Source organism: Carya illinoinensis, chromosome 5, assembly GCF_018687715.1.
Source record: "Carya illinoinensis cultivar Pawnee chromosome 5, C.illinoinensisPawnee_v1, whole genome shotgun sequence".
Classification (NCBI taxonomy): Eukaryota; Viridiplantae; Streptophyta; class Magnoliopsida; order Fagales; family Juglandaceae; genus Carya; species Carya illinoinensis.
Genome location: NC_056756.1, coordinates 6,846,330 through 6,871,343, shown reverse-complemented (window position 1 = coordinate 6,871,343; position 25,014 = coordinate 6,846,330). Strand labels below are relative to the sequence as shown.

Here is a 25,014-nt window from a genome sequence, read left to right as displayed (position 1 = left end):
ATTTTGTATATAAATTATATATTTATTCATTACTTTTATAAATATTTATAATATTTACGCCATTTGTTAACTGGAAATTCATTTCTCGTTAAAACTATTCCTTTACAGAGAAGTCTTCGCACTCTGTATCTCTGTGCACCCACTCCACCCCCGAAAACCCTAATCCCAACCATGCCGAAGCTCGCCCTCTTCCTAATCTTGATCCATTTCCTCCCATTTTTATGCACCTCTTTCTCTCCCGAGAACCCTTCTAGTCGCCGAGTCCTCGTCTTGCTCGACGACCTCGCCCTCAAATCGTCTCACTCGGTTTACTTCAAGTCCCTCCAGTCCCGTGGGTTCGAGCTCGATTTCAAGCTCGCTGATGACCCCAAGATCGGACTGCAGCGTTACGGCCAGTATCTATACGACGGCCTAATCTTGTTTTGCCCCACGACCGAGCGTAAGTTCGTGTTTTTCTCAATTTTATTCTCGATCTGTTTGGTTAATCGGACAATGCGAAAAGATACGTGAAATCCTGGATCTCATTAGCTCAACTGAAAGAAATAGTGATATATTATTCTTTGGGAGACCGGAAGTTGACCTTTGAGTTTATAAAAAGTATCAAGGGCTTAGGTTGTATTTATAGTCCTTTCAGTCGTTTCAGCAACCAAACATGTTTAAAGCGTAATAATAGTGATTTGAGGTGAATTTGTAGGGTACCTGCCTTTTTATTTATTTCAATATTTATATTGATGGAGGAGGATCAGAAATGCAGATGCATTTTTTAATTTGTTTAGTTTTTCTCCGATTGTTTGTGTCAAAATTTGTAGGTTTTGGAGGATCCATTGATTTGGCCGCAATACTGGATTTTGTTGATTCTGGTCATGATTTAATTATTGCGGCTGATAATAATGCATCGGATCTAATAAGAGAAATTGCCACTGAGTGTGGAGTTGATTTTGATGAGGTGTGTATATCGGAACCTAATATATTCTTCGCTTAACATTTCAATTCCATCCAGTATTTTTGTGTTTCTAGGTGGTTGGCTGATTTATTTATTCATTAAAAAAATTCAGTCAATAACCATCTTGGTTGCCGTATTTTTTTCCTATTTAATCATTTATGGGTGCAGGACCCGGCGGCTATGGTTATTGATCACACGAGCTATGCAGTTTCAGAAACTGAAGGAGACCATACTTTGATTGCTAGTGATGATTTCATCAAGTCTAATGTACTTTTGGGAAGTGAGAAAATTGAGGTTAGTGCAGTCTCTGACACTGTCAATCTTGGTTATTCAGTTTATGTAACACAACCATGTACATGTTATCAACACTTGTATTTGACTCATACCTCTGGTCTCTACACATATTTCAATGAATTATCCACTCTCTTTTAAGTTTTTTTTTACTTATAAAAAAATTTTTCATGATTTTTTTTCAACTCATCAGTTCTTGTTTATTATATTTTTCAAAATGGATAGTTTTACAACTCACTCCAAATTTATTTACATCATCACTTCCTTTTTCATGAAATAGGTTTTGCAATGACCGACTAAGTCCTTAGCCCCGAATTTTCATAACCAATTAGTTTCTGATGTCACTTCATTTCATAACAGTCTGCTCAATTTTAATGTGCATTTGCAACCACTGTGTGTCATTAGCGGTTATGAAAATCACAAGCTCAGCTTTTTTATTAGTTTTTGGATAAACTTGTCACAGGCTCCTGTACTTTTCCAAGGAATTGGCCATTCTTTAAGTCCTGCCAATAGCCTGGTATGACGTCTCCCTCTAATATGCTTTTCAACAACTAAGATAAGTAAATGCTTACAAGAATATTTCAATTTGAATTGCTCATATGCTTTGCCGTGTTCATTGTAATTTCCTGATGTCCTTTGCACATTATTAGGTGCTGAAAGTTCTCTCCGCTTCTCCTTCAGCATATTCCGCTAATCCAAAGTCCAAGCTGTCAAGTCCTCCATCACTCACTGGATCTGCTATCTCTTTAGTTTCTATCTTGCAGGTATTATGGCACTCAACCCATCTTCCTCTGCTCTTTGACTAAGTAATTTGTCCTGATTTGTTACTTACTGATTTTTATGGTTTCTTCATGTTTTATATATGATTTCTATACAATATAGAGGCAGGTGTATATATGTGGAAAGGAGGAGGATAACATTTAGTATTTAGTTTGTTCAGTTGTACCAAGCTCTTAATCTTTGTTGTGTTATTCTAAAATAGTTGGCATTCTCCATATCAACATAGCCCCGTGTCAAGCCAAGTGTGTCAATGTTGTAGAGATTCATATAAATTTCATATTGTTACTTTTCTTTCCAGTGCCTCAGTAGGACCTCTCTATAACACATCAGGCTTAAGATGCAGTCCATAGGAGTTTTTCTTACTTCCTTGAAGTGGCTGTAAAGCCCCAATGAAGGGCCCAAGCCACATGGCTTATACTCCAAAATGACTAGTCAATGATACAATGAAAGCCATATTGAAACATTATAAAAAGCAAGAACTTCTTATTCCTAAACAATGTGGGATCTCATACACTACCTACCTTATCTTCTTATCATATGGGTATCACAATCTCCCCCACTTAAATTCCCGACGTCCTCATCGAGTCCATCCGTCGTAGATGACACAGCTCAAGTCCCACATTTTTAGTTGGGATAGGCTCTGATTCCATTTATAACGTCCCAATGGAGGGCCAAAGCCACATGGCCTATACTCCAAAAGGACTAGTCAATGATACAATGTTCCAATGCACATCTCTAGTAAATTCCACATTCCAGAAAAACATACTGTTAGAAAAATGACAGGAATCAGTGCCTGTTAAATGAATACAGGCGAACAATGGCTGGGGCCGGGAAGGACAGCTACTTGCCCGTATGTGACAGATAGCATCACTACTGTTGGATGGTAGTATGTACCTTAATGCATGTTTATTTGTGTCTGAGCAAGTTAGGTTGGGGTATAGAGCCTTGAGCACGGTGTGGGTGGACCAACTTGTATGGTTCATATAAGGGTATGATAAACTCATTGTTTGAAAGTTGCAAAATTTGACTGTTTTAATATTTTTGATGAAGTGGGACTTGTTTATGTCTTACTTTGTGTAAACTAAAACCTGTTGCTTGCAAGAACATTATCGGTTGTTTTGATACCATTTAGTGGATAGTATTACTGCAAATGATATCATCATGAAATCTTTTATATATATATGTAAAATTTAAACATGCTTAGATCTTGTTTGTTTCAGGCCAGAAACAATGCTCGGATTTTAATCTCTGGCTCATTGGTTATGTTCAGCAATCGGTACATAGTACTTGCCAGTTAAACAATTTTTTCCTATTGCATGCCCTCTTTTGATAAGTTTATTTTATTTTATTTTTTTTCTCTTACAGATTCTTCAGATCTGGGGTGCAGAAAGCTGGGACTCCAACTAAGTGAGTAAACCTTTTGACTTGCCATTGTTTTGTGCAGTGTTGGTAAGAGCACAGTGCCAGGACCAAAGTGGTTTGCTTACCAATAGTGGAGTGTATTTACAAAAGAGCACTTCTTGATGCTTTTTGTTATCTACACACCGCTACCTTTTCGAAAGAAAAACTGATTGCGTTATTTTGCGGTAACAGACATGAGAAGTCGGGTAATGAGCAGTTTTTGACCGAACTTAGCAAATGGGTTTTCCATGAAAGAGGACATCTCAAGGTCAGCATCCTATTGTAGTAGTTTTGTTTACTATTTAATTCCTCTTAAGACAGTTTGGGGAAAAAGAATAGTTGATTTATTGGATCATTTAGATTATCTTGTGTCATTGTTTGATTACCATATTTTTGAGTTATTTACTGCTTTGTCATATTAAGACCTTTATTAATCAATAGGCTGTGAATATACAACACCATAAAGATGGGGAGGCTGATGAACCGTCCATGTATAGGATCAATGATGACTTGGTAATTTTGCTTTACTTTTTCATTTGATTTCAGAGCACAACATAAGACTGATTAAAAGTTTTTCTGTACTATTCACACTTTGTATCCGGTTGAAGGTATATTCGGTTGAGATTTATGAGTGGTCTGGTAGAAGTTGGGAACCATATGTAGCTGATGACGTTCAGGTGCAGTTTTACATGATGAGTCCCTATGTTCTGAAGAATTTATCCACTGACAAGAAGGTGAAGTAGTTACAAAGTTGCATGTGATTTTACCGGTCGAGTTCCTACAGACTTTTTTTTTTTTTCTTTTTTTGAGGAGGGGGGGGGGGGGTGTGTGGAGGAACGAACACCTCTATATATAATTCTGTTTTCTTGCAGGGCCGTTATTTTACAGCATTCAAGGTTCCAGATGTTTATGGGGTTTTCCAGTTCAAGGTTGAGTACCAAAGGCTTGGATACACAAGCTTATCCCTGTCAAAGCAGGTATATAATATATAGTATTCTCAGTTGGACCTTGTAAAGGGGAGCAACATTAGGATTATTACTGAGAGAATTGTATATGTGAACTGAGAGAACTGTATATGTGATAACTCTGTAAAGCATTCCATATTTGAGTCCTAAGGGCTCTGCCGTGGGGTGGTTCCCCCGTTGTCAAAAAAAAAAAAAAAACTCTCGAAAGCATTGGATCCTAGTGTGTAATTTAGAAGTAAACATAGATGGCTGAGCATTCTTGCAAAGAACCTAATGCTTTTGTTGGGTCTTGGTTGAAACTTAAAAAATGATACAGACCTGGGACCATGATCTGTGCCTTCTCCACATTATATTTGATGCTAAGCTATCGAGTTAATAAGGTGAAATTTAAGGGTCTGATTTTGAAATGCAATAGAAGAATACATGACAGATCTGCAACTCAATTGCCATCTTTGACATTACTTGCAAGTTTGACTAAATGTTACAATATATAAGCACCTTTTTCCATGTATACTATGTATTGATAATTTTTTTAATACAGATTCCAGTCCGGCCCTATAGGCACAATGAATATGAAAGGTTTATACCTGCGGCTTATCCCTATTATGGGGCAGCATTTTCAATGGTATGAAACACCCTCTCTCTCTCTCTCTCTCTCTCTCTCTCTCTCTCTCTCTCTCTCTCTCTCATCAGTCTTCTTGTCTATGTGCAGTTTTAAACAAATTATCGTTTCAGTTGTTTGTTTATTTTATTTTTTTATTTCTTTTAATTTCTTGGAGGGACAATTATAGGATCCTCCTTGGATTTCTGGCAAACAGCTTATCTGCCCTACTGCTGTTGTGGTCATTTCTACAGAAGCCGGGATTTATCTTTTTCCACTAATGCTAGGATAGTCTAGGTTGGGAAAGATGTAATTCCAATTGCTCCTTGTAGATTGGTATAAGATTTTTTTTTTTTTTTGATAAATAAACAAATTTATTGATCAATGTAGATTGGTATAAAGATAACGGCAGCCTACTCAGATTGTGTTAAAAGCTTTCAGCCTTAGCCTAGTTTGACTTGAGTTGAGCTCTGCAGAAATTTTCATTCCATATTGAATAATTTACTCGAACTTGGCTTACTGTGCAATTGAGCTTAACTCAAGCTTGACCCTAGCAAGTATTGCTGAAGCAGACTTACGAACTGAGCTCAAGTTATTGGCAAGTAGTCTATCGACTTGTGATGAGTCTTAGCTTATACTCATACCTGACATTAATTTGGCATATTTTGTTCCAACAATTTGTTGCCCATTTTCCTCTTAGATTGGGTTGTCTCCTGTTCTGTTGCACTCCCTTCTTTATCACAGAACCTTTAGCTTGAGTTTCTACTTCACTCTGTTCTGGGAATGCTGTAAAATTTCAGGGTTTGCTCATTGCTTTTCCCAAAGAAGAAATGTCAGGGTAGCAAACAATTTTGAATTTGTATACTAGAATAAGATATGCTTAAAAGATAACTTGAATTTAAATGTGGATGCAGATGGCAGGTTTCTTCATATTCACTGCGGTCCACCTGTACAACAAGTAGCTGTAGAACCATTGCATATGGAGAAAATGTACCATTGGGATAGAGCCCAATTTTTGGATTGGAAATTTTGATCCAGCAATGAATCACGTGGAATGTTTATTATATAATGGACACGTAAATTGATAGTTGGTCAAAGAAAATGCAATTTGCCATCAGATACATCAGTTTATTTGTTACTGTAGTTGAAGTCAGTTTTATTAACTCAATTGCGTATTTTCAAGGAAGTCTGAATATGATATTTGACCAATGGAAAATCTACTGACACTGAAATTGCAGTCATTAGAGCATAACCATGAATACCCATTTTGTTAGTGGTCTCAACAAATGCGTGGGATAAATGCTATGTGCTCTTAAATAAGATCCTTAAAAAATATACTTTATCGGAAAAACGATGCCTGAAGTACACACTGGCTCCTATAATTATTCCTTTTTCTTTTGGGGCACAGTGGGGAATGAATTACTGCTTTGTCTGTGATATTTGCAGTCATGCAAGAAAGGTGAGGAAATATGATATTTATGTAAAAAGTGGATTTTTCTCCTTTTTAAAAAAGTACGTTATGTTTGTATAATCTATAACTGAATTTAACAATTTTGTATATTTAACATTTTTGTGTGTACTCCTAATGCATATTTGGAATCACAATGATTTTGTTACTTTTTTACGATAACATAAATATCAACTATCAAGAATAAATTTTGAATAGTATAAATTAAATTATGTATACTGGAAAGGCTTTTAAATAATACCAGTACCATATTTAAAAGTTGAGCAGAGGTACACCCACTGACCCGAGATGGGTTCTTATCAATTTTTTTTTTTTTTAATTCATTCTTTTTTATACCCTTTAACATTTTTCTTTAAAAAGTTCGCAATATTATTAATAAACACTTCTCAAATTACTAAGTTAGAAAAAATTATCGGGATCTAACTCTCAGTGAGGGTAGCTTTTTCCTAAAAAGTTAGGATCGAGGTGGGTGTGCGTGTCCTAAAGCATGTTCAGAATCACAATGATTCTGTTATTTTGATAATAACATTAATATCAAGATTAATGAAATTTTGAATTTTTAAAAATTAAATTATGTACGGTTTCAAAGAATATCAGTAACATATTAAAAAGCTAGGTGCTAAATTACGCAAAAGTACAAAGAAGTTTGTCCCATTCACACTTCGAGATTTTTTTACAAAGTTTTTGACCAAACCATTTGCATGAATCCAAACATCAAATGTAATAGATAATTAACGATCAGTGTCTGGGGTTAAGGTTTCAGGTAATGAATGAATCGACTTCCGGTTGAAAAGGCAAACAAGGGACGGTATATAGCTTCTGCATATAGCCAACCGCAGCAAAAGCCAAGTCGGGTACGGTACGTTGGTTCACACAACTCAAGGGAAAAATAAAAAGAAAATACTGTGGGTTTCAAAAAATCGATTTTCAAACTTGGAAGGAAAACAAAGGGGGAAAATGGAAAAATTGAAATGCATGTATGGCGAAGTTACTAAGTAAACGCCTCAAAGCGATGAATAAATAAAAGTAGGCGTTAATCAGCGAAACTTCCCAACTTTGCTTTTTGCCTCCCATGAATCAGTTAAGCACCGAAGCTTTAGCTTATCTGGGATTATGAAGGCACCTCTATCTATCGTATAAAGAAAGAGATTAGATCTGTACAGTTTAAACTATAATAAGACTTCAGAGAAAAGCCGCATCCGATTGGCATTGAAACAATTGAAATGTAAGAGATCGAGAAAATCAGAAATATTGAATACCACCGGTTGGAAGCAGGAAGCTCTCAACAATGGGGTCGGTTTCCTTCTACTTTTTGGCTGCGCTTTAAGACTGGAATGCGGAGCCTTAGACGTCCCTGTCTGCGTGTTTGGCTTTTATAGTACCTGGCGAGGCGAAAACCTAACCCTAACCCTTCATAATTTAGGATTTTTCATTAATTTTTCTTTTCTAACAACCAAATCGCATTAAATATTATCTTAAAAAGAATATATTTAATTTCCACAAATTGATCCCTGGTTAAGACATTGAACTTAATTAATTATTTTAAATATATATAAAAATAAACTGGTTTATTTATTTCAATAGCTTAAAGTCTTAACACTTCTCAACATATTTAATTACTATTCATTACTTTATTATTATTTTTTACTTACTTTTTATTATTATTTAATATTTTATTAATATTTTTTATCTGCTTTTTTATTATTATTCACAATATACCTTAACACTACTCAACATCTTAACCCAATCTTAATTACCATTTCTTTATGCTTTCAATTAATTAACTTTCCATAACCTCAAAAAATGAGGCACGTGTTCTAATGGCGTTATAAGAGCATCCCCATCTGGTTTCCCAAATACCAAATTTCTTATAATTTGAGAAAATATTTAGGGATTTCATCCCAAACCACCCTCCATCCCATTCCCCATTTTTGGGTTTAGGGATGGGGTTGCTACAGTGGAGACCTACTGTTTGTCCCCAAACTATTTGTAGTTAAGTTTATAATTAAATTATTTTTTCCTAAATTATTTGTAGTTAAGTTTATAAAGGAGGTGAGAGAAAAATGTAATAAAGAAATAATAAAGAAATGTTATTTTAATAAAATAGAGAAAATATAGGGAATGAGATCTATGAGGTTTTTGAAAGATGAGTAAAATTTAGGGAAAAATTTTAGGAAATATACTTTTTAGTTAAATTATAGGAAATTTTATAGGGAATGGGATGTGAATGCTCTAAGTGCGTGGGAGTTTCAACGATTGGATGAGTCTAGCTAATTTTCTATAAACTCAGATAAAGCATCATGTAGACCTTAATTATTGTAATTAATGTTGTCTTCGATACTGTCCAGAAACAACATTTAATGTTATGGACATGTTATATTTTGAAAAATATTTTAATTATAAAGAGATTACACAAAAATAAATCTGTAAATTAATATGACTTGATATGGTACGTTAAATTATAAAGTTACATTTATTACAAAATATATCTAATGTATTCTATGAAACTAATTAAATCTATAAAAACATATCAGTTTGTAAGTTTATTTTATTGTATTTTTATATTTCTTATCTCGTGTTTTTTCTTAAACTTATACTAGAATTTGGTTTTTTATTTTTTTTGATAGGATCGGAAGAATTTGGTTTTTGTTATATATTTTGTTTGCATGTAAATGTTAATTTTCTTTCTTTTTTGTAATTTAAAAAAAATGATAATGACAAGGATTGGACCGAGTCTAGGTAACAAATTGATAGATACAAAAGAGAATTATATAATGTGAGAGAAGCATTAATTAAGCACCCCTCATGCTCCCATGCATATACGTGTGGGCACGCACGTGTGTATATATATATATTTATTTATATATATCAATGATTGAAGAAGATAAGATAATTGGAAATTAAGTAATTAACACTTTTGAAAAATATTTTATAAGAACCTATCTAGCTTATACAATGGGAAATTAATGCTTAATTGATATCTTCAAAATTTTAAATTCTAAAAACCCATCTTACAAATTGGCGTAGATTGGTATATATCTTGAATTTATTCTAAAACTATTTATATTTATTATAAAATAAAACATGACAAGTTATCTTTAAAATTCTTCGTAATCATGCCCATTTGAAATCGTCATGTATTGCAAAGACGTACAAGGGATTAAGTTAGAAGGTATACTGACTCACTCACACCGCGTATTGCAGTTATCAGGGATGATATCATTATATATATATATATATATATATATATACGTCAAACTGGACTCACTAATACGTACCCTTTCGTCGATTCTCCCAATTTGAAATGCAATGCAATGAATGAATGAATATTGAAGTTTCTTGTAGGATTAATATTAATTGTTAAGGATGTGTTTCACTGCCACCTACCACACAGATCACCTGTAACAAATGAAAGGGTGACACTGATTGCCCTATAGAATCTCCGATACCAAAGTCAGAAATATAATATGAGAGTAAGATTGTATAGTAAATCAAGTCAAGGATTTGTTACCTCTTATATGCTATTTAGAGAAGTTATTTTATTAGAGTGATAGAAGTCTAATTAGTCTTATGAAGCTTTTTCCTTGTAAGAGTGTGAGATCCTCTCCTATTAGAAACCTGAATCTCTTTCCTTTTAAGAGTTTGAGTTTATCTCCTGTTAAGAATGTGAATCCATCTTCTACTAGAAGTATGAGTTATCTTCATTCTAGAAGTTTGAGTCTCTTTTTGACTTTATTTCTTGGCTAAAATTTTGAGACTCAAAGATCCATTCCATTAATGTATTCTTAATATGCATTTTTGTTTATCCTATCTCGATCTCCTCTTTTTTTTTTATTTTTCATTTTTTTTCACGGCCTTGATCAATATCAGAACTTTGCATGTGAACATGGAATTGATCTTGTACACGTACGGCCACCAGATCGTGTCATAAGGTCGCGTGTGTATATAATATGAGTAATGCTACATACAGTCATTTTTACGCACTCCTTGCGCACTCCACTGATATGATTGGCTGGATTAATTTTTTTTAATACACAACCAATCATATTAGTGGAGTGCACAAAGTAGTCCACAAAAATGACTGTACATAGAATTTTCTATATAATATATACAATATTGTTACGTACAACAAAACATGCGTAACCATTGCGCACCCAATGCTGAGGTGGCCTTGTCAGATATTTACTGTATTAAAAAAAAATGGGGGGAAATTTAGAAGCAGGCTTCTTTTTCAGTCTCTGTTTCCTTCCCTTCTCGTCGATGCAGAACCCATTTGAGTAACCAGCCCCAAATCTCCCCCAAATCCATTTCATGATTGGAAAAAGATATTCGTAACCAGCACCCATTTTTTGCCACCACAGCCGCTACAATTTTTTCTTCACCTCCAGCCCCAAATCTCCACTCTCAGCTGCTACAATTTTTTCTTCACACCACCATCAACCATTCATTGCTGCTGGAACGATTTTGCCACCACAACCAAATGTCATCCTCAGTCCCCCATAGTCTAAAAATGGTTTGTTTTTCTATTTTTAATTAGAAATGCAGCGTCGTGTTCCACCTAGAAGGGGAAGGGGAAGGGGAATGGAGGAGAAGGAGAAGGGGAAGGGAGGAGAAAAGGGGAATCGGTCTAAAATCAGTTTTAATGTTTATAAAAATGCATCGTTTTATCAACTCAGATTCAAAAATATGAGTGCACCACTTACCCGCTTATTACCAATGCTGCAGATTGACTTTTTGACTGGCCACATTATATTGGTGTGCAGTGGTTGCGCGGGGCTGGTTACCAATAGATTATTCCTAATACATATATAGGATTGGTAAAAATTAACATGATGGCCTCGATCGATTTAAAACAAACTAGAGCGCGAGATCAGTACGTATATGCAGTACGTACGTATAATAAGTTTGGAGGCCATGAAGATTCAAAAGATGAGCAAACTATGCAGTACATATCTTAAAAAGATTACTGTTTATTGAATAACGACGACGTAAAGCAAGCATGAAAACAAACAAGCAAACAAGCTGAAAGCAACAGCCGCAGCTAGCACGGACGTACATGATCAAAATAAAACGGCACACATGAACAAGCTAGCACAAAGAAGATCCGGAAATACTACAATAGATAGTACATGATGAACATATAAATTAGCGGGCCGGGATATCATGTTTTAGCATATATATATTAATTTGAGCAATGGAACTGGGGAAGATTGCATTTAGCGGGGAGCTCAAAGGCGAGGTTGGGGTCAATTCCGTAGAGATTCAACAGCCTGGAGTTCTTGAAAAGGCAGAGGCACTGCATGTCAGCATTGGAGAGAGCCGAGCAACAGGCGGCTGAGGGTGGAACTGGGAATAGGCCGCTCACCGACGGCTCACATGCATTGAGACCCTCTTTTGTCATGCGGCATAATGTCTGACCATTGGCCAACATGATGGTCTCAGATCCAATCATAACCATGAACACAAACATTAATGCAACAAAGACTAGCTTTTTGTATCCTTCCATATTTCTCAAACAGCTCAGCTCTTTAATTTGTTGGGAGTTCAGGGAGTGATCGATGGCTATGTAAGTATCTTAACTCATGGCCACACATATATATATAGAGAGAAGAGATTGAGTGGTGAGCAAAATGGGATAGGCAATAATTAAGAAAAATACTATTTAATTTATCATCGTTTAGTCATCATATTTCTTTTTAGTATAAATAATTAGGTCGTTTACTTGGAGGGACGCAAAATATAGTCACAAGGCTCGTGACTGCATGCAGTTCGGAGTTCGCAAAAATTGGGATTACAATGGGCGGTGTCACGGGTCGTACAGTAGTGTTGTAAGGGCTTTTGTGTTTTGTGGCAACTTTATATGGACTGAATCGTTCTGAAGTGTTATGGTTTATGGAAGAAGGCATCTTTTGTATGGTGGCATGTGAACCTCAGATACCATGTGCCATTTTTTTGTTTTGTTTTTTTTGAAGCAAGTTGATATAGATATATAAACCAGGAAATACAAAGCGTAGAAGAGTGCTTAATCATACAAAGCTGTTGGGAGGGTCTTTACCACTGTGAAATTGCAATAAATTTTAAGGAATTTGAATTATGAGGATGTTGTCAAAAACTTGCGTTGCCGTTACCTATTGCGCTAAATCATGCGCGCATCATTTTTTTTTTTATCAATGTATTTCCCTCACTTTCCAAATCTTGAAGAAATTTAGAAGATGGTTGACGTCATTAATGATGAGATATAAAATCCAATCTCGGTCAAATAAGGAACATGTGATAGCTTGTATTAACACATTTGAGTCGCCTTCCAAGATTATATTTTCTAGTCTCATTTTTATCGCCTCTTGTATTGCCATTTGGATACCATATGCCATTTTATTTCGTGATATTATTGTATATATTGATCTATGTGCTTCTATTGATTACTAATAATTGATCATTTTGTGATAAAAATTAAAAAAAAAAAAAGTAGTGCTACACATACATACAATTTTAAGACAATATTATATGTATTGAACGGCAATTCTATTTTATCAATATTTTTTTTAAATTTCAAATTCTAAAATGCATAAAATTTTCAATAATTGACACATTATATTTATATAAAAAAAATCCTAAGTATAGATAGTATTTCTCAAAAAATAAAAAATAAAATTGAAAACTAATATTTGACAGCATTAGATTAGTAGTCTATATAGAAAGAAAAATTTTACTTATCATCTTCTATAACATACATCGTGTAATTTATTATTTTTATCTTTTTATTTAAACACACATATTAATGTATTAATATGTGTGTTTAAATAAAAAGATAAAAATAATAAATTATATATTAATATATAATGTAAAAATGATAAATACGTAAGATTTCTCACATAGAAAACACCTCAATGGAGTGCATCTCCCTGTCGTCCAATACTGGATTGAGTAAAAAAATAATCGAGTGGTGACAATTTAGTGGAGCATGCTAAAATAATAAGAAACCAGCATGATCCATTTGAAGTCGTTTCTTTTTTGTATTTTATTATTTTGTATTAACTAATTTGAGATATTTTTTGAGATCTTCCTCCCCCAACATTTATACATAGTACTACCTCTTGATTTAAGAATATTAAGGATACGCATATATATTAACATTTATTGCAACTTATTTTTATAAATATATTTTAAATGGATATAAATTAGGTTTCACCCCGATCGGACACCGAATTACATATATAATTTTTTATATAATATTTTATATAGTACTTGTATAATTTAATTATCTAATTTTTTATTATTAACTATATAAAATATTAAATATATTATCTAAATAGTATTTTTGGACTATTTTTAGTTGGGTTGAAATACGTGAACTGCCATAAAACACGTGACTGGAAGAGTTTTGTTGGCGTAGCGTGGAATAATTATTTAAAATCTCTAAAAGGCGGCATCCAATTACACATCGACACGTACTCTTAGCTTACGCGTCAGGTGGAGGAGTCTGGTTATAACATCCCCCACCCCGAAAAACGAGAGGGTTTGTTCGGACCGTGCAGTGCTGTCATTGGATAAGGACTTGCCTTTTGGTTTCGTTTTCCTCGTGCTGTACGGAGTCTCTCCACCAAAAACAACCCTGCCTTACTTTGAGATTACAATATCGCCATTTTTCCAATTTGTTCTCAATATTTTAAGCTGACAGAGACAAATAATTTAACTTAAATAATATTATCTAAGAAAAAAAAATTATTTATCCTTTTTCTCGTATTTTCTTATCATTTTATGATATTACATTTGATGATAAGTTTATAAATAAAATATAATAATTAATTTTTAATTATTTAATATCACATCATGAGATGATAAAAAAATAATGAGAATTGAGATGATAAGTAGAATTATTCTACTATTTAATACTCATATATATTTATATTATTTTTCATAGTTAAATTTTTATTACTCAATTTTTTTATTTTATGCTTGTTATAATAGAATATTAAATATTAAAAATTAGACATATCGTATACAGTACTAGTCGCGTACATTCTTGTAAATTTCTTTGGATACAGATGCACTTAAATGGGAATGGGCAAGTTGATCCTTAGACACCAAGTCATCTTTTGAATTTCAAGAATATTCAGTATAAAAATACATTCATATTGGATTGTAGCTGCAAGCTGCATATTTAACTATATGAACGCCCTTTGCAAACTCTATATATATAAAATTCCTTTGAGGCTGTGAATTCCGTCGTGTATTTCTGGTTGCTCTGATCGTTCGAGAACTGCGTGCAATCAGGTATATTTCATATTTCTTGTAATTGTTTGCATGTATACATAGGTGGGGAGATGAACTTTTAGGAATGATGAATTTCAGCCATTAACATGTTGGATGTAATACTCGGATAATATTTTTCTTTTCATTTCTAGTTTGATGCTCCACCATTTGTTTGATTAGTAAGTTGAGATAAAAGTTAAATAAAATATTGTTAAAATATTATTTTTATTTTATATGAAAATTTAAAAAATTTGTAATGATAAAATGAGATGAGATGAGATGATCAAAAACTTCTTGTATCCAAACAGATCTTTAGGATTCATTTGTAAAGTGAGATGAGATGAGAATTTTGTGAATAATAGCAAGATAGTTTATAAATAGTAATGAGATAGTTTGAATTGAATATTTTTTGGGTTTTGAAAAAAGGGAGAAAATGTTAAATAAAAAATATTATAAAGTTAAAATATTGTTAGAATATAATTTTATAATATTATTTTTTATTTGAAAGTTTGAAAAAATTATAATGATTAGTTTGAAAAGTTTATATTCGAATTATGTTTAGAAATGAGACGAGATTATTTGAGAATTTTGGGATGAGATCTATTTCCAAACAAGCCTACATTCAAATTATCTTGAGGATCAACAAATACTTTGAAAAATTTAATGGGAAAATGACATGTTTGAATAGTGAGATAAGAGTTTTTAGTTTTATGTTAAATTTTAAAATATTATTTTTTTAATATTATTATTGTTTTGAAATTTGAAAAAATTGAATTGAAATTTGAAAAAGTTGAATTGTTTATTATATTTTATATGCAAATTTTAAAAAACTATAATAATAAGATGAGATAAAAATTTTATCTCAATCCCAGTTGCCAAATATTCCCTTAATGCTTCAAAAGCTATAGAGATATCGAAATACCAAGAAAATGCTCTTCTGAAAATAAAAGGGTTTAGAGAAAACAATTATATGTAGGCCTTTTTCCTTGGAATATCTTGTCATAATTCCCTTGAAGTGACGAGAACAGGCCACCTCAATGTTCACCTTTTCAATATATTCCTTCTAAGCTTCCCAACAATTGTTCCATAATATATTTGTGGGGATAAGTTTATAGCATGATAAACAAATTAAAAAAAAAAAAAAAACATCTTCGCTTGAAAAAAATACATCTTTTTCTTAGAATGACTGACATGAGATATCGACTTCAAGCTTATATTGAAAATGCAAAATAAAGTAATACAGATAAAAAATCATCTACACATATATTCATAATATTTAAAGTGAATATTTGTTAGCAATGACTAATCACTACAAATAAAATTTAAAAAGTATTTATAATGAGTTATTTACCGTGAAAATATATATATATATTTTTTTATAACAAATGATCATTTTCGTAGCATGTAACTAGTTATAAATAAGAATTTTTTTTGTAATGAATTGTAACATTTAGAATGAAGAGAATACTTTTTCCGATTAAAAAAAAAGAGAATATATATATAAACACATTACATAAAAGTAAATATATAAATTAATATAATTTTATAGAATTTATTAGATCTACTTTATAATAATAATAATTTTATAATTTGACGTGTCATATCAACTTATATGAATTTATTTTTATATAATTATTTTGTGTCTAAAGTATTTTTAAAAGGAAAATTGAGTAATAATGTTCTTTGGCTTCCTTGGCAGTTCATTCATCAGTACCCCTTGTTTTTGTCCAATCAAAGACTTGTGTTTTCTTCTATGTTATTGCCGAAGTCTTGGAACCGAAGCTTCTGCCGCCTTTATATCTGGTTTTTAATTCTTAGCTCCAGCTCTCCTCTCCCTCCTCTCCGGTAACAGTTGCTTTGCGCGTTAAAACTGGAAAAAAAGTAAGAGAGAGAAGGAGATACATATTGCTTCCCGCGTCTTACATTGTCCAACTTTCTCATTTATCTCATGCGTGCAAGCTATTCCCATTTCTCCTCCACCACCCCCACATCTCTTGGTCCTCAACAGTTGCAGCTCTCTTCAAGTTTCTTCATTCACCTCAATTTATGATCCGCACCTTCCTTTATATTGCTTCCCTCCTTTTAAACTATACCCGCCTCTAATTAGCTCGACCATTTTCTTCGTCGTTTCTCTAAGATTCTTTCGACTTTCCATGGTTCTTAGTTCTCTATCCTTTTCTTGGTCTGATCCTTTCTGGTCGGTTTCAAAATCTTGAAAAAAATCTCCGCAATCTCATCTGTGGCGATCAAGTTTGCTAACTAGGAAGGTCATGCATACGAAGTTTTAGCTTTCGATTTAGTTTGGCGAAGTGGGTTTGTTCTGATATGTATGTTAATTATTCTATTTATTAGCTGGGAAACTTGGATTGGGTTTTGTTCATCATATCATATATATATTTATGTACTTTTTAGGAAATCTGCACTCAGAAATTTGGTTTTCGTTCTCTGTCTCGACATAGAAAAGTTAAGCTGCTGGTTTCCGAGGATAAACAAGAGGTTTTGAAAAGCAAGCTCAAGTATCTGCAGAGTTTCTGAATTGAATCCGGTTTTTTTGTTCTGTGCTTGGTTTCTTCAGATCTAAGAATCAAAGCCATGGGAGGCCATATGAGCAAAAAGGCCCCTGAAACTTCCACGGCTATCAATCTCAATACCAATTTACAGTACACTAGTGAATTGAGCTCTTACGAGGCTGCTTGCAGGCTTGATGCAGACTTGCAGTCCTTTGACACTACCCTCCAAACGCGTACCAATCAGGTCATCAACACTCTTGCCGTGGGAGTGGAGGTTCGAGCCCTTTCATTTGATTCTTTGAGAGAGGTCACGGAATGTCTCCTGGAGATGAACCAGGAGGTTGTTAAAGTCATCTTGGAATGCAAGAAAGATATATGGAAGGATCAAGAACTATTTGAGCTCGTCGAGGAGTACTTCGAAAATAGTTTGCAGACTCTAGATTTCTGTACAGCATTAGAGAAGTGCTTGAAGCGGGTTCGGGATAACCAATTGCTCATTCTTGTTGCGCTTCAAAAGTTTGACGAAGAAAGTACTGAAATGGGAGGGAGTAGGTACGGGAGGACATTGCAGGAGTTGAAGAATTTCAAAGCAGCTGGAGACCCTTTCACACAAGACTTTTTCCAAATCTTTGAGTCTGTTTATAAGCAGCAGATGCTTATGCTTGAGAAGTTGCAACACAGAAAGAAGAAACTCGACAAGAAGCTTAAGTACATTCATGCTTGGAGGAAGGTTTCAAGTATGATATTTGTTGCCACATTCGCCGCTGTGTTGATTTGCTCGGTTGTGGCGGCAGCCATGGCTGCTCCACCAGTGGCAGCAGCATTGGCTGCTGCGACTTCTATACCCGTGGGCTCAATGGGAAGGTGGATTGATTCCTTATGGAAGAACTATGAAAATGCTTTGAAAGGGCAGAAGGAAATACTTAGCTCCATGCAAGTTGGTACCTATGTTGCCATCAAGGACTTGGACAACATCAGGGTTCTCATTGATCGGTTAGAAATTGAGATTGAGTCACTCTTACAGAGCGCAGAATTTGCTATTGAAGAAGAGGCCGTTAAGATTGCAATAGAGGAGATTAAGAAGAAGCTAGGAGTGTTTATGAAGAATGTTGAAGATTTGGGGGTGCAAGCTGACATTTGCAGCCGGGATATTCGGCGGGCAAGAACTGTAGTTTTGCAGAGGATAATAAAACATCCTAATCACTAGAACATAAATGAATCTCCTTGATGCTTTAAATCCACCTGCAACTGTTGTTATGTTAGAAAACTTGTTTTCTTTGTGGTTTATGATGATGATATTCCTTGATCCTTAGATTGTATCATGGATCCACGCTGTTGGCTTCGTGTCAAGAAAATAATGTAAGAGTGCTAGTGAATTTCACTTCAAGATATTGTTTAGGGAACATGTCTTTTTTTTCTTTTTTGGCTGATGTACATTGTTTTGCAATCTAGTCAATGAACCCAAAAGAAAAAACAAAAACAGATTTCTTGTCCGACAGTTGTCTTCTACTCTTGACTTCCAAATTTTTTGTTAAAATCAATAACACATTGAGGTGCAACAAATACTAACGTACATAGTGCGAGCATGCAAGCAAAAGCAAGAGAGAAGCCATGGCAAAGTTAAAAGGAAAACCGGGAGGGGAGGCGGCTGGAATTCAAAATTCAAAATTGTGAATTAGTTAGGAAAATGCATTATTGGAAGAAGTAAACAAGATCAATGATCAAAAGATAATTCATACAACGCCATTTAAGGAGAACATTAATGTTGGAACCCTCAATACAGAATCATCTGTACCAGAGAGGCAGAGACTGTCCCCCAACTTTACTTGAGAAAAAACCTTAAACCTATGAACCTTGGCCCTACCATAAAATTACAACAACAGAACTCATATTCCTGCTCAATACATCCTAGAGAAAAGCTTTGACAAGTCAAAAAATTGGCACCGGTCGAATATTGAAGTAGGTTGCAGATGCCAGATAAGCACAGACCAAAGACACGTATATTTTGAACCAGATGGATGAGAAAAAGGTCAAGTAAATACAAATGCTGATCAATGCAATAGCCACGACAATATTGACAAGCCACTTCTCTGTGGAGAGCTCCATCTCCGTTCCTTCTTGCGGAAAATAGCCTTGACTATAAAAGTTAGACAGTAACTCATCTTTGAGACGAAATTTATCCATCAACCAACTAGAAATCTCGTCTTCTGATGTTGGGATACTGTCGAGAGGGATGTGTTGAACATGAATATGAACCTCGGAAGGGTCTACCCCGAAGACATTGTCCAAGAAAGATGGACAGCGATGCTTGTAGCCAATGGTTACATCATAAACTGCAGCACATACAAATACCATAAGATATGAAGGTGTAGAAGGAAGAAAGTCATAAAGGACAAATTGCTAAGATTTAGAAGCAGGATTGTGAGGAGTTCAAATATAGGGGGAAATTAAACTTTTCTCTCACAAACTGCCACCTATTTTCACTTTGCATCCAAACTGCTAAAAGCTTCAATGTATACCCAAAACTATCAATATTTTCAATTTGCACATTTGGCAGATAAAAAGAAAAAATCGGGAGTGCAAATTTAAAATATAGTTAGTTTAGGTGCAAATTAAAACTTTATAGTTTGGAGTGCAAAGCGACCTTTCTCATTGAATGCTGGCATGAGACAGCATTTAAGAAAAAAGCTTTTGTAGATTAGATTAAATAACACTCATACCTAAACAACAAAGCAGATTATACATGTCCATTTGTTTTCACTCCAATTATGTTGTATCCTCTAATACCTCATTTTTAACATTGAATGCATATTACCATGAAAGTAATAAGATTCGATCAGACAATGATTGTAGCAAAATGATCCTGCATATGCATATGAATTAAAGAACAACCCTGCAACGTATGTAGTGATGTATAGCATTTCAAATTCTATTGCATCCGCTCTCATTATGTCTAATGTTTAAGGCCATACCAGTGCAAATAATTCAGAAAAAATATTGGCTGGAAATAAATGTCTGATCATAAATGATTACAACAAAAAACATTTCAAATATAAAATCACAAATGGCCGCAAATCACATTAAGTCCAATGTTTAACTCAAGCGCCACAACCATCCACAAAGGCCAATACCTCCAACAAGCTTTATCATAATATGAGCAGCAGTGTCGATGCTACCCAATGGTTCACATATTATTTAATCAACTTCACCAGTTGCAATCGTTGATATCCAAATCATATGCTCTAGAATCTCCAGGCTTTGACAGCGTTTTTACACCTCTATTACACACTCGCTAAAAAGCAACAATTAAGAAAAATATATTTTTTTTTATAAGAGATTTTATTTATTGAAATAGGCATGGCCAAATACACAGGAAATATACAAGAGGAAGCACTTAGTTAAGAGAAACAATTAATAATTAGAAACTAGAAGCAAGACTTTAACAATTTCTCCCCGGACCAGGAATGAAAATATCATCCAAATACTAGTACAGCAAAATATTCAATAATTTCCACTCAAATTATTGAAAATGATAACAAGTAGAGTTGATGCAATAGTCATTTAAGCAATATATATAGACAAGTAAGACAACCTGCATCCAAACAGTCCCTTAACTCTTCCAAGCAGGCACAGAATCCCTTTGTTTTTGGAAGCAACACATTTTTTAGAATGGGCAAGCCATTCTCAGCAGCATATTTTTGATTTCGAATGCATTTCTGCTCACTGCACAAAACAGTTGGACGAAATTAAAAGACATAAGTAGTTAATATGGATAAGCAATAGGGCACAGAAAGCACAATTTCCATTCTGGTACATATACACTGAATACATCTGGTTCATCATTTAAAAAGAATACCAAATCAACTAAAAGGACCAAAAAGAGAAAGAAGAAGAAATACAAGATATTACGTGAAATCTGTGCCTTCTGGGAAAAGAGCAAGCCAGAGGGGATCTTGAGGATCTTTAAATGTGGAAAGCATCTGGCGCATGGTAGATTCATCAACCTCCCACTTCCTCTCTACTGGGATGAACTCCAATATGTGAAATCCCCAACCAAACACTGGTAGTTTCATCAAAGTGCTTTTAAGAATATACTTTATGCATCCCAGGCTTCCCTTCCGCAATGCAAGATCCCACAAATACATCCAATCAACTTCGGTTCTATGGTTTGCAATAAGCAAAACACGTTCCCTTGCAGGAACAGTTTCCCCAGAAAAAACAACTTTAGTCTTGTTTATCTTTTCAAAGAGAAAAGGCCACAAAGCCAGCCAGGCACCAAAGAAAAAGGATGTTGCCTTCCTGCTGTAATGTATGCTGAAAATTCGCAACATAACAGCACTCAAAAAGCCAAAATACACTAACATTATGAACGCAGTTGAAAGTAGCACCAATAAACATATTAAACCCCTACACGCCCTTAGTGGAGTTAACTCATGGCGCCTTTTTCCCTCAGTTGAACTTACGAGCTTACGATCTTCCATGTGGTATCAAACTCAGTTACAACCTCACTTCCCAAGGTAGCTGCAACACCTCTGCACCACCTATGTTTGATAGCTTACCTAATTAGGATGTTCTTGACATTAGGATTGGGTCTCAGAGGGTTGTTAATTGTGAAAAGAGAATTTGGAGATGGACAAGCTCTTGATGATGGAACAAGGAAGTCATACAATGAAACACAGTCTTGCTTTGAGCAATGATAAAGACTAGGTTGGGGGGAATCTAGGGTGGTTTAGTTAACAAAAAATGCCCTTACGGGAGGGAATCTCTGTAAAACTTCCCAACGGCACTAGCACAACAAATGCATACAAGGAAGCTACTCGCGGAACTGTAGTAATCAGGACCTGCACGTTTACCCTGCAGAAAGAGAGTCAGGAAGAGACTCAAAAATTTCATTTGTCATGTAACACAAATATGCATTGTAAGCCTGGAAAATAACTGAAAGAATCCGTTGATGTGAAATGATGTGCAGAAAAGCTGGGAAATTCATTAACATGTAATAGCAGGAAAAATAGCAGAAATTTCAAATTTTGAAAGCTCGTGGCAGCAAGATGGTTCAGTTATCATAAAGACTTCTGCGAAAAAATTAGCTCAAATGATTTTTGCTTCACGGTCTAAACATCCCTAGAGCATAATTACAAATAATTTTGAGAGAACTTTTTTTATAAAGTTATTGAGATATTTGTAGAAATCAAAGGGGTGCTACTCCAATAGACATGAAGTATACATTAGAAACACCTAAGTAGAAAATAAAAGGAAGGAGATTTTGAAAATTAGGGAAAGAAAAACAATTGTGAACAGCCCTCCAAAAGGTAAATGATGTTGGTTTAAAACTTCCTTTACAAATAGATTTGAAGTTGGGAAGTGTGCGCAAGTTGCTCCAGATGAACTTAACACTACATATGTGCATTTCTCTTCCAGTGAATTAGCAAACTATGGAAAACATTGTAATCTCGCAAGTTAGACCTTATAACCAATTATCCCCAAGAAATTCAAGCCCATGACGAAAGCATTAATTGTGTATACTGTAAAGGGCTTTTTATTGAAGTCTTGATTGAGTTTTCAAGCCTATAAATTACAAAAAGAAATAAGATTTATATCGTATGGGAGAAAATAAATTAATAAAACACAGGAACTCAATCCATGACAGGAGCGGAAACTAAGAGAATCTAACACCCAACAGTCAATTAGTTTATCCCTCATTTCCAATACACGACGTATCTAAACCTTCGTTCAGAAGATAATGAGAAACCCGGATCTGCTCACAATATAGTAGCCTATACGTACTTAACTACTTTAATTAGATACCAAATTCAACCCTGATAGAAACCCAATACTATAAACGCCCCCAAAACAGATGACACAATTATTACAATTATGAAGCTCAATCGAACCTAGTATTTGACTTTCTTTAAAACTTCCCCCAAGTACCTAAAACAAGCAACATCGAAGGACATCATAATCCTAATCCAAATGAAAACGTCACGCGAATCGGAAACAACGGATCGGATTCAGATTTCATTAGGAAATGAGAATCCCACGGAAACCTCGCTTGATTGCGGAGAAAACAGAGGAAATGCAAGTGCGCAGAACACAGAATCTTAGCGGCACGTTGCCTTTTGTTTTTACTTTCCAAACAAACATGAAAGAAGTCAAATGAGCCAATGAGTTCGAACTACGCTTGGATCAGCCGGAGTATTGAACGGAGAACCGGAGAAACAAGTTTCCTTATGTACTTCTCAATCATTTTCTCGCCAACCAAACGGAGTCTTAGAATTAACAGTATGTATGAATGAGAGAGTGGCTTACGAAAGATTGGATTTGGAGCGGGCTTTGACGGAAAGAAAAAAGTCTGCCTTTGGGTACTCCTACAACACTCTTGAGAGGCTTCACACTGCGAAGCTACCAAGTATCAAGTTATCAACCAAGCATGAGGCGGTGACATAGGGCCAGACTGTTTCAGCGAAGAAAAAGGTAAAAAGCAAAGAGAATCAGAAAAGTAGATTAATAAATGAATACAAAAGCCTGTGAACATGATTGTTGTAATTAATTACAAATTTTGCCACGAATCCCATCCTAGATCCTCTGTCTATTCATTTTTCATTTTTATTTTTATTTTTGTCAAAATACATTTTGCCTCGAATTAGTAAAATTAGTTGAGAAGTATCGAAACTAGCTTCATAATTTAATTTTTTAAATCAATTAACGTTACTTTTTATAAAAAAATAATATTTTTATCAACAAAATAATACTTAATAATTAAAGAATTATATTTTTTTAATAATTTTATTATTTTTAAAATATTTAAAAAAAATTATACGTCCGATGACTTCCCTCGATAGTAATACCATTTTTATAAAATTTCTTGATAATTAAAATATTTATCTAATTAACTTATTACTTGTCCTCGCTATGAAAGATTATACTTTATACTCTTAATTATGCAACTTTTATAATAGAATTTCAATAAATTAAGATAAATAAATTAAAAATTTGAAAAATAATTAACTTTACTTATTTTTCTAATATAAAAAATAATAACAGTATATCCTTATTGATAATTGCTAATATGAATATCGTGTATATGTTTGTGTATATGACATTTTCTACATTTATTTTATAAAATTGTATTAGTTAATAAATTTTTAGTAAGAATAATATTTTGCCTAATCTATGATTATATTACATACGGTCATAGTTTGTAAAACTCTTGAGTTATTATGATATTATCAAGTATTATGCCAAATGCAAACAAAACATAAAGTAATGTTAATCTATAAAATAACCCGCATAAAATTATTTATAGTCCAACATTTTTTGGGTATTGATCGGATCATACATAATTAAGTTTATCTTATGATTTTTTTTTTTTGAAAACATGTATTTTATTAATTAACTAAATATATAAGATCAATTTGAGAAAAGTAAATAAATATTGGCTATGTTTAGATATGAAGATCATCTCAATTCATCTCAAATCATAAGGCTAAGAGCCTAATGATCTGATGACATATAATTCAGTTCTTCAAATGAAAAACTTGAGTTGGAAACTCCTCAACTCTGTATAAAAAAAATAAAAATAATAAATAATAATTTATGCGACTCATGATTTTTTCAACCTCATATAAAAATTTAAATTTATTTTATACATTTAAATATATATAAACTTATTTATAATTAAACACAGCTTAATAAGATATATAAAATATTAATATTCACGTATTAATCTCGATCCCATCATATATTCTATGTTTGGTCGAGTTATCATACTCCTTAATTCTTGGGCTGGATTGTGCGGGCCGAAA

General features: G+C 33.8%; 4 protein-coding genes and 1 non-coding gene across 8 annotated transcripts; 2 read left to right on the top strand and 3 right to left on the bottom strand.

The window, feature by feature from the left end:
• The first annotated feature begins 66 nt into the window (after window positions 1-66).
• On the top strand, window positions 67-6,240 carry LOC122311110 (dolichyl-diphosphooligosaccharide--protein glycosyltransferase 48 kDa subunit). Its single transcript, XM_043125504.1, has 13 exons — window positions 67-439; window positions 810-946; window positions 1,112-1,237; window positions 1,698-1,751; window positions 1,885-1,998; window positions 3,235-3,290; window positions 3,380-3,421; window positions 3,608-3,683; window positions 3,857-3,928; window positions 4,024-4,149; window positions 4,288-4,392; window positions 4,922-5,005; window positions 5,896-6,240. The coding sequence occupies exons 1-13, from the start codon at window positions 172-174 to the stop codon at window positions 5,941-5,943; spliced, it is 1,308 nt and encodes a 435-aa protein (XP_042981438.1). The 5' UTR covers window positions 67-171; the 3' UTR covers window positions 5,944-6,240.
• Window positions 6,241-7,422: 1,182 nt separating this feature from the next.
• On the bottom strand, window positions 7,423-7,561 carry LOC122312136. Its single transcript, XR_006243047.1, has one exon. It is a non-coding gene; the product is annotated as a small nucleolar RNA snoR83 (small nucleolar RNA).
• Window positions 7,562-11,631: 4,070 nt separating this feature from the next.
• On the bottom strand, window positions 11,632-11,955 carry LOC122310028 (putative lipid-transfer protein DIR1). Its single transcript, XM_043123916.1, has one exon. The coding sequence runs from the start codon at window positions 11,953-11,955 to the stop codon at window positions 11,632-11,634; it is 324 nt and encodes a 107-aa protein (XP_042979850.1).
• Window positions 11,956-14,595: 2,640 nt separating this feature from the next.
• On the top strand, window positions 14,596-18,705 carry LOC122308947 (UPF0496 protein At4g34320-like). 2 transcript variants are annotated; one of them, XM_043122228.1, is made up of 2 exons: window positions 14,596-14,723; window positions 17,115-18,705. In XM_043122228.1, exon 2 carries the CDS (start codon window positions 17,295-17,297, stop codon window positions 18,417-18,419), a length of 1,125 nt encoding a protein of 374 aa, XP_042978162.1. In that variant the 5' UTR covers window positions 14,596-14,723; window positions 17,115-17,294; the 3' UTR covers window positions 18,420-18,705. The 2 variants fall into 2 exon arrangements, with proteins under 2 accessions (XP_042978162.1, XP_042978163.1); XM_043122229.1 differs by having other exon boundaries at window positions 14,606-14,723; window positions 17,162-18,705.
• Window positions 18,706-18,930: 225 nt separating this feature from the next.
• Window positions 18,931-23,695, bottom strand: LOC122309690 (probable 1-acyl-sn-glycerol-3-phosphate acyltransferase 5). Of its 3 annotated transcripts, XM_043123267.1 has the most exons (5): window positions 23,519-23,694; window positions 21,676-22,066; window positions 21,122-21,526; window positions 20,805-20,935; window positions 18,931-19,545 (listed from the first exon to the last, which is right to left on the bottom strand). In XM_043123267.1, the coding sequence occupies exons 3-5, from the start codon at window positions 21,355-21,357 to the stop codon at window positions 19,142-19,144; spliced, it is 771 nt and encodes a 256-aa protein (XP_042979201.1). In that variant the 5' UTR covers window positions 21,358-21,526; window positions 21,676-22,066; window positions 23,519-23,694; the 3' UTR covers window positions 18,931-19,141. The 3 variants fall into 3 exon arrangements, with proteins under 3 accessions (XP_042979201.1, XP_042979199.1, XP_042979200.1); XM_043123265.1 differs by having other exon boundaries at window positions 21,122-22,066; window positions 23,519-23,695; XM_043123266.1 differs by lacking the exon at window positions 23,519-23,694 and adding an exon at window positions 23,141-23,498 and having other exon boundaries at window positions 21,122-22,066.
• Window positions 23,696-25,014: the final 1,319 nt, after the last annotated feature.

Bases quoted from the DNA above. Each gene is read 5' to 3' on its own strand.
- LOC122311110 (XM_043125504.1), top strand. From the start codon at position 172: ATGCCGAAGCTCGCCCTCTTCCTAATCTTGATCCATTTCCTCCCATTT. The intron at 1,999-3,234 runs GTATTATGGCAC...TGTTTGTTTCAG, and splicing joins CTTTAGTTTCTATCTTGCAG to GCCAGAAACAATGCTCGGAT. The intron at 3,291-3,379 runs GTACATAGTACT...TTTCTCTTACAG, and splicing joins TTGGTTATGTTCAGCAATCG to ATTCTTCAGATCTGGGGTGC.
- LOC122310028 (XM_043123916.1), bottom strand. From the start codon at position 11,955: ATGGAAGGATACAAAAAGCTAGTCTTTGTTGCATTAATGTTTGTGTTC.
- LOC122309690 (XM_043123265.1), bottom strand. From the start codon at position 21,693: ATGGAAGATCGTAAGCTCGTAAGTTCAACTGAGGGAAAAAGGCGCCAT. The intron at 20,936-21,121 runs GTAATATCTTGT...TGTTTTGTGCAG, and splicing joins CCAGAAGGCACAGATTTCAC to TGAGCAGAAATGCATTCGAA. The intron at 19,546-20,804 runs GTTGTCTTACTT...TATGTGCTGCAG, and splicing joins AAGGGACTGTTTGGATGCAG to TTTATGATGTAACCATTGGC.
- LOC122308947 (XM_043122228.1), top strand. From the start codon at position 17,295: ATGGGAGGCCATATGAGCAAAAAGGCCCCTGAAACTTCCACGGCTATC.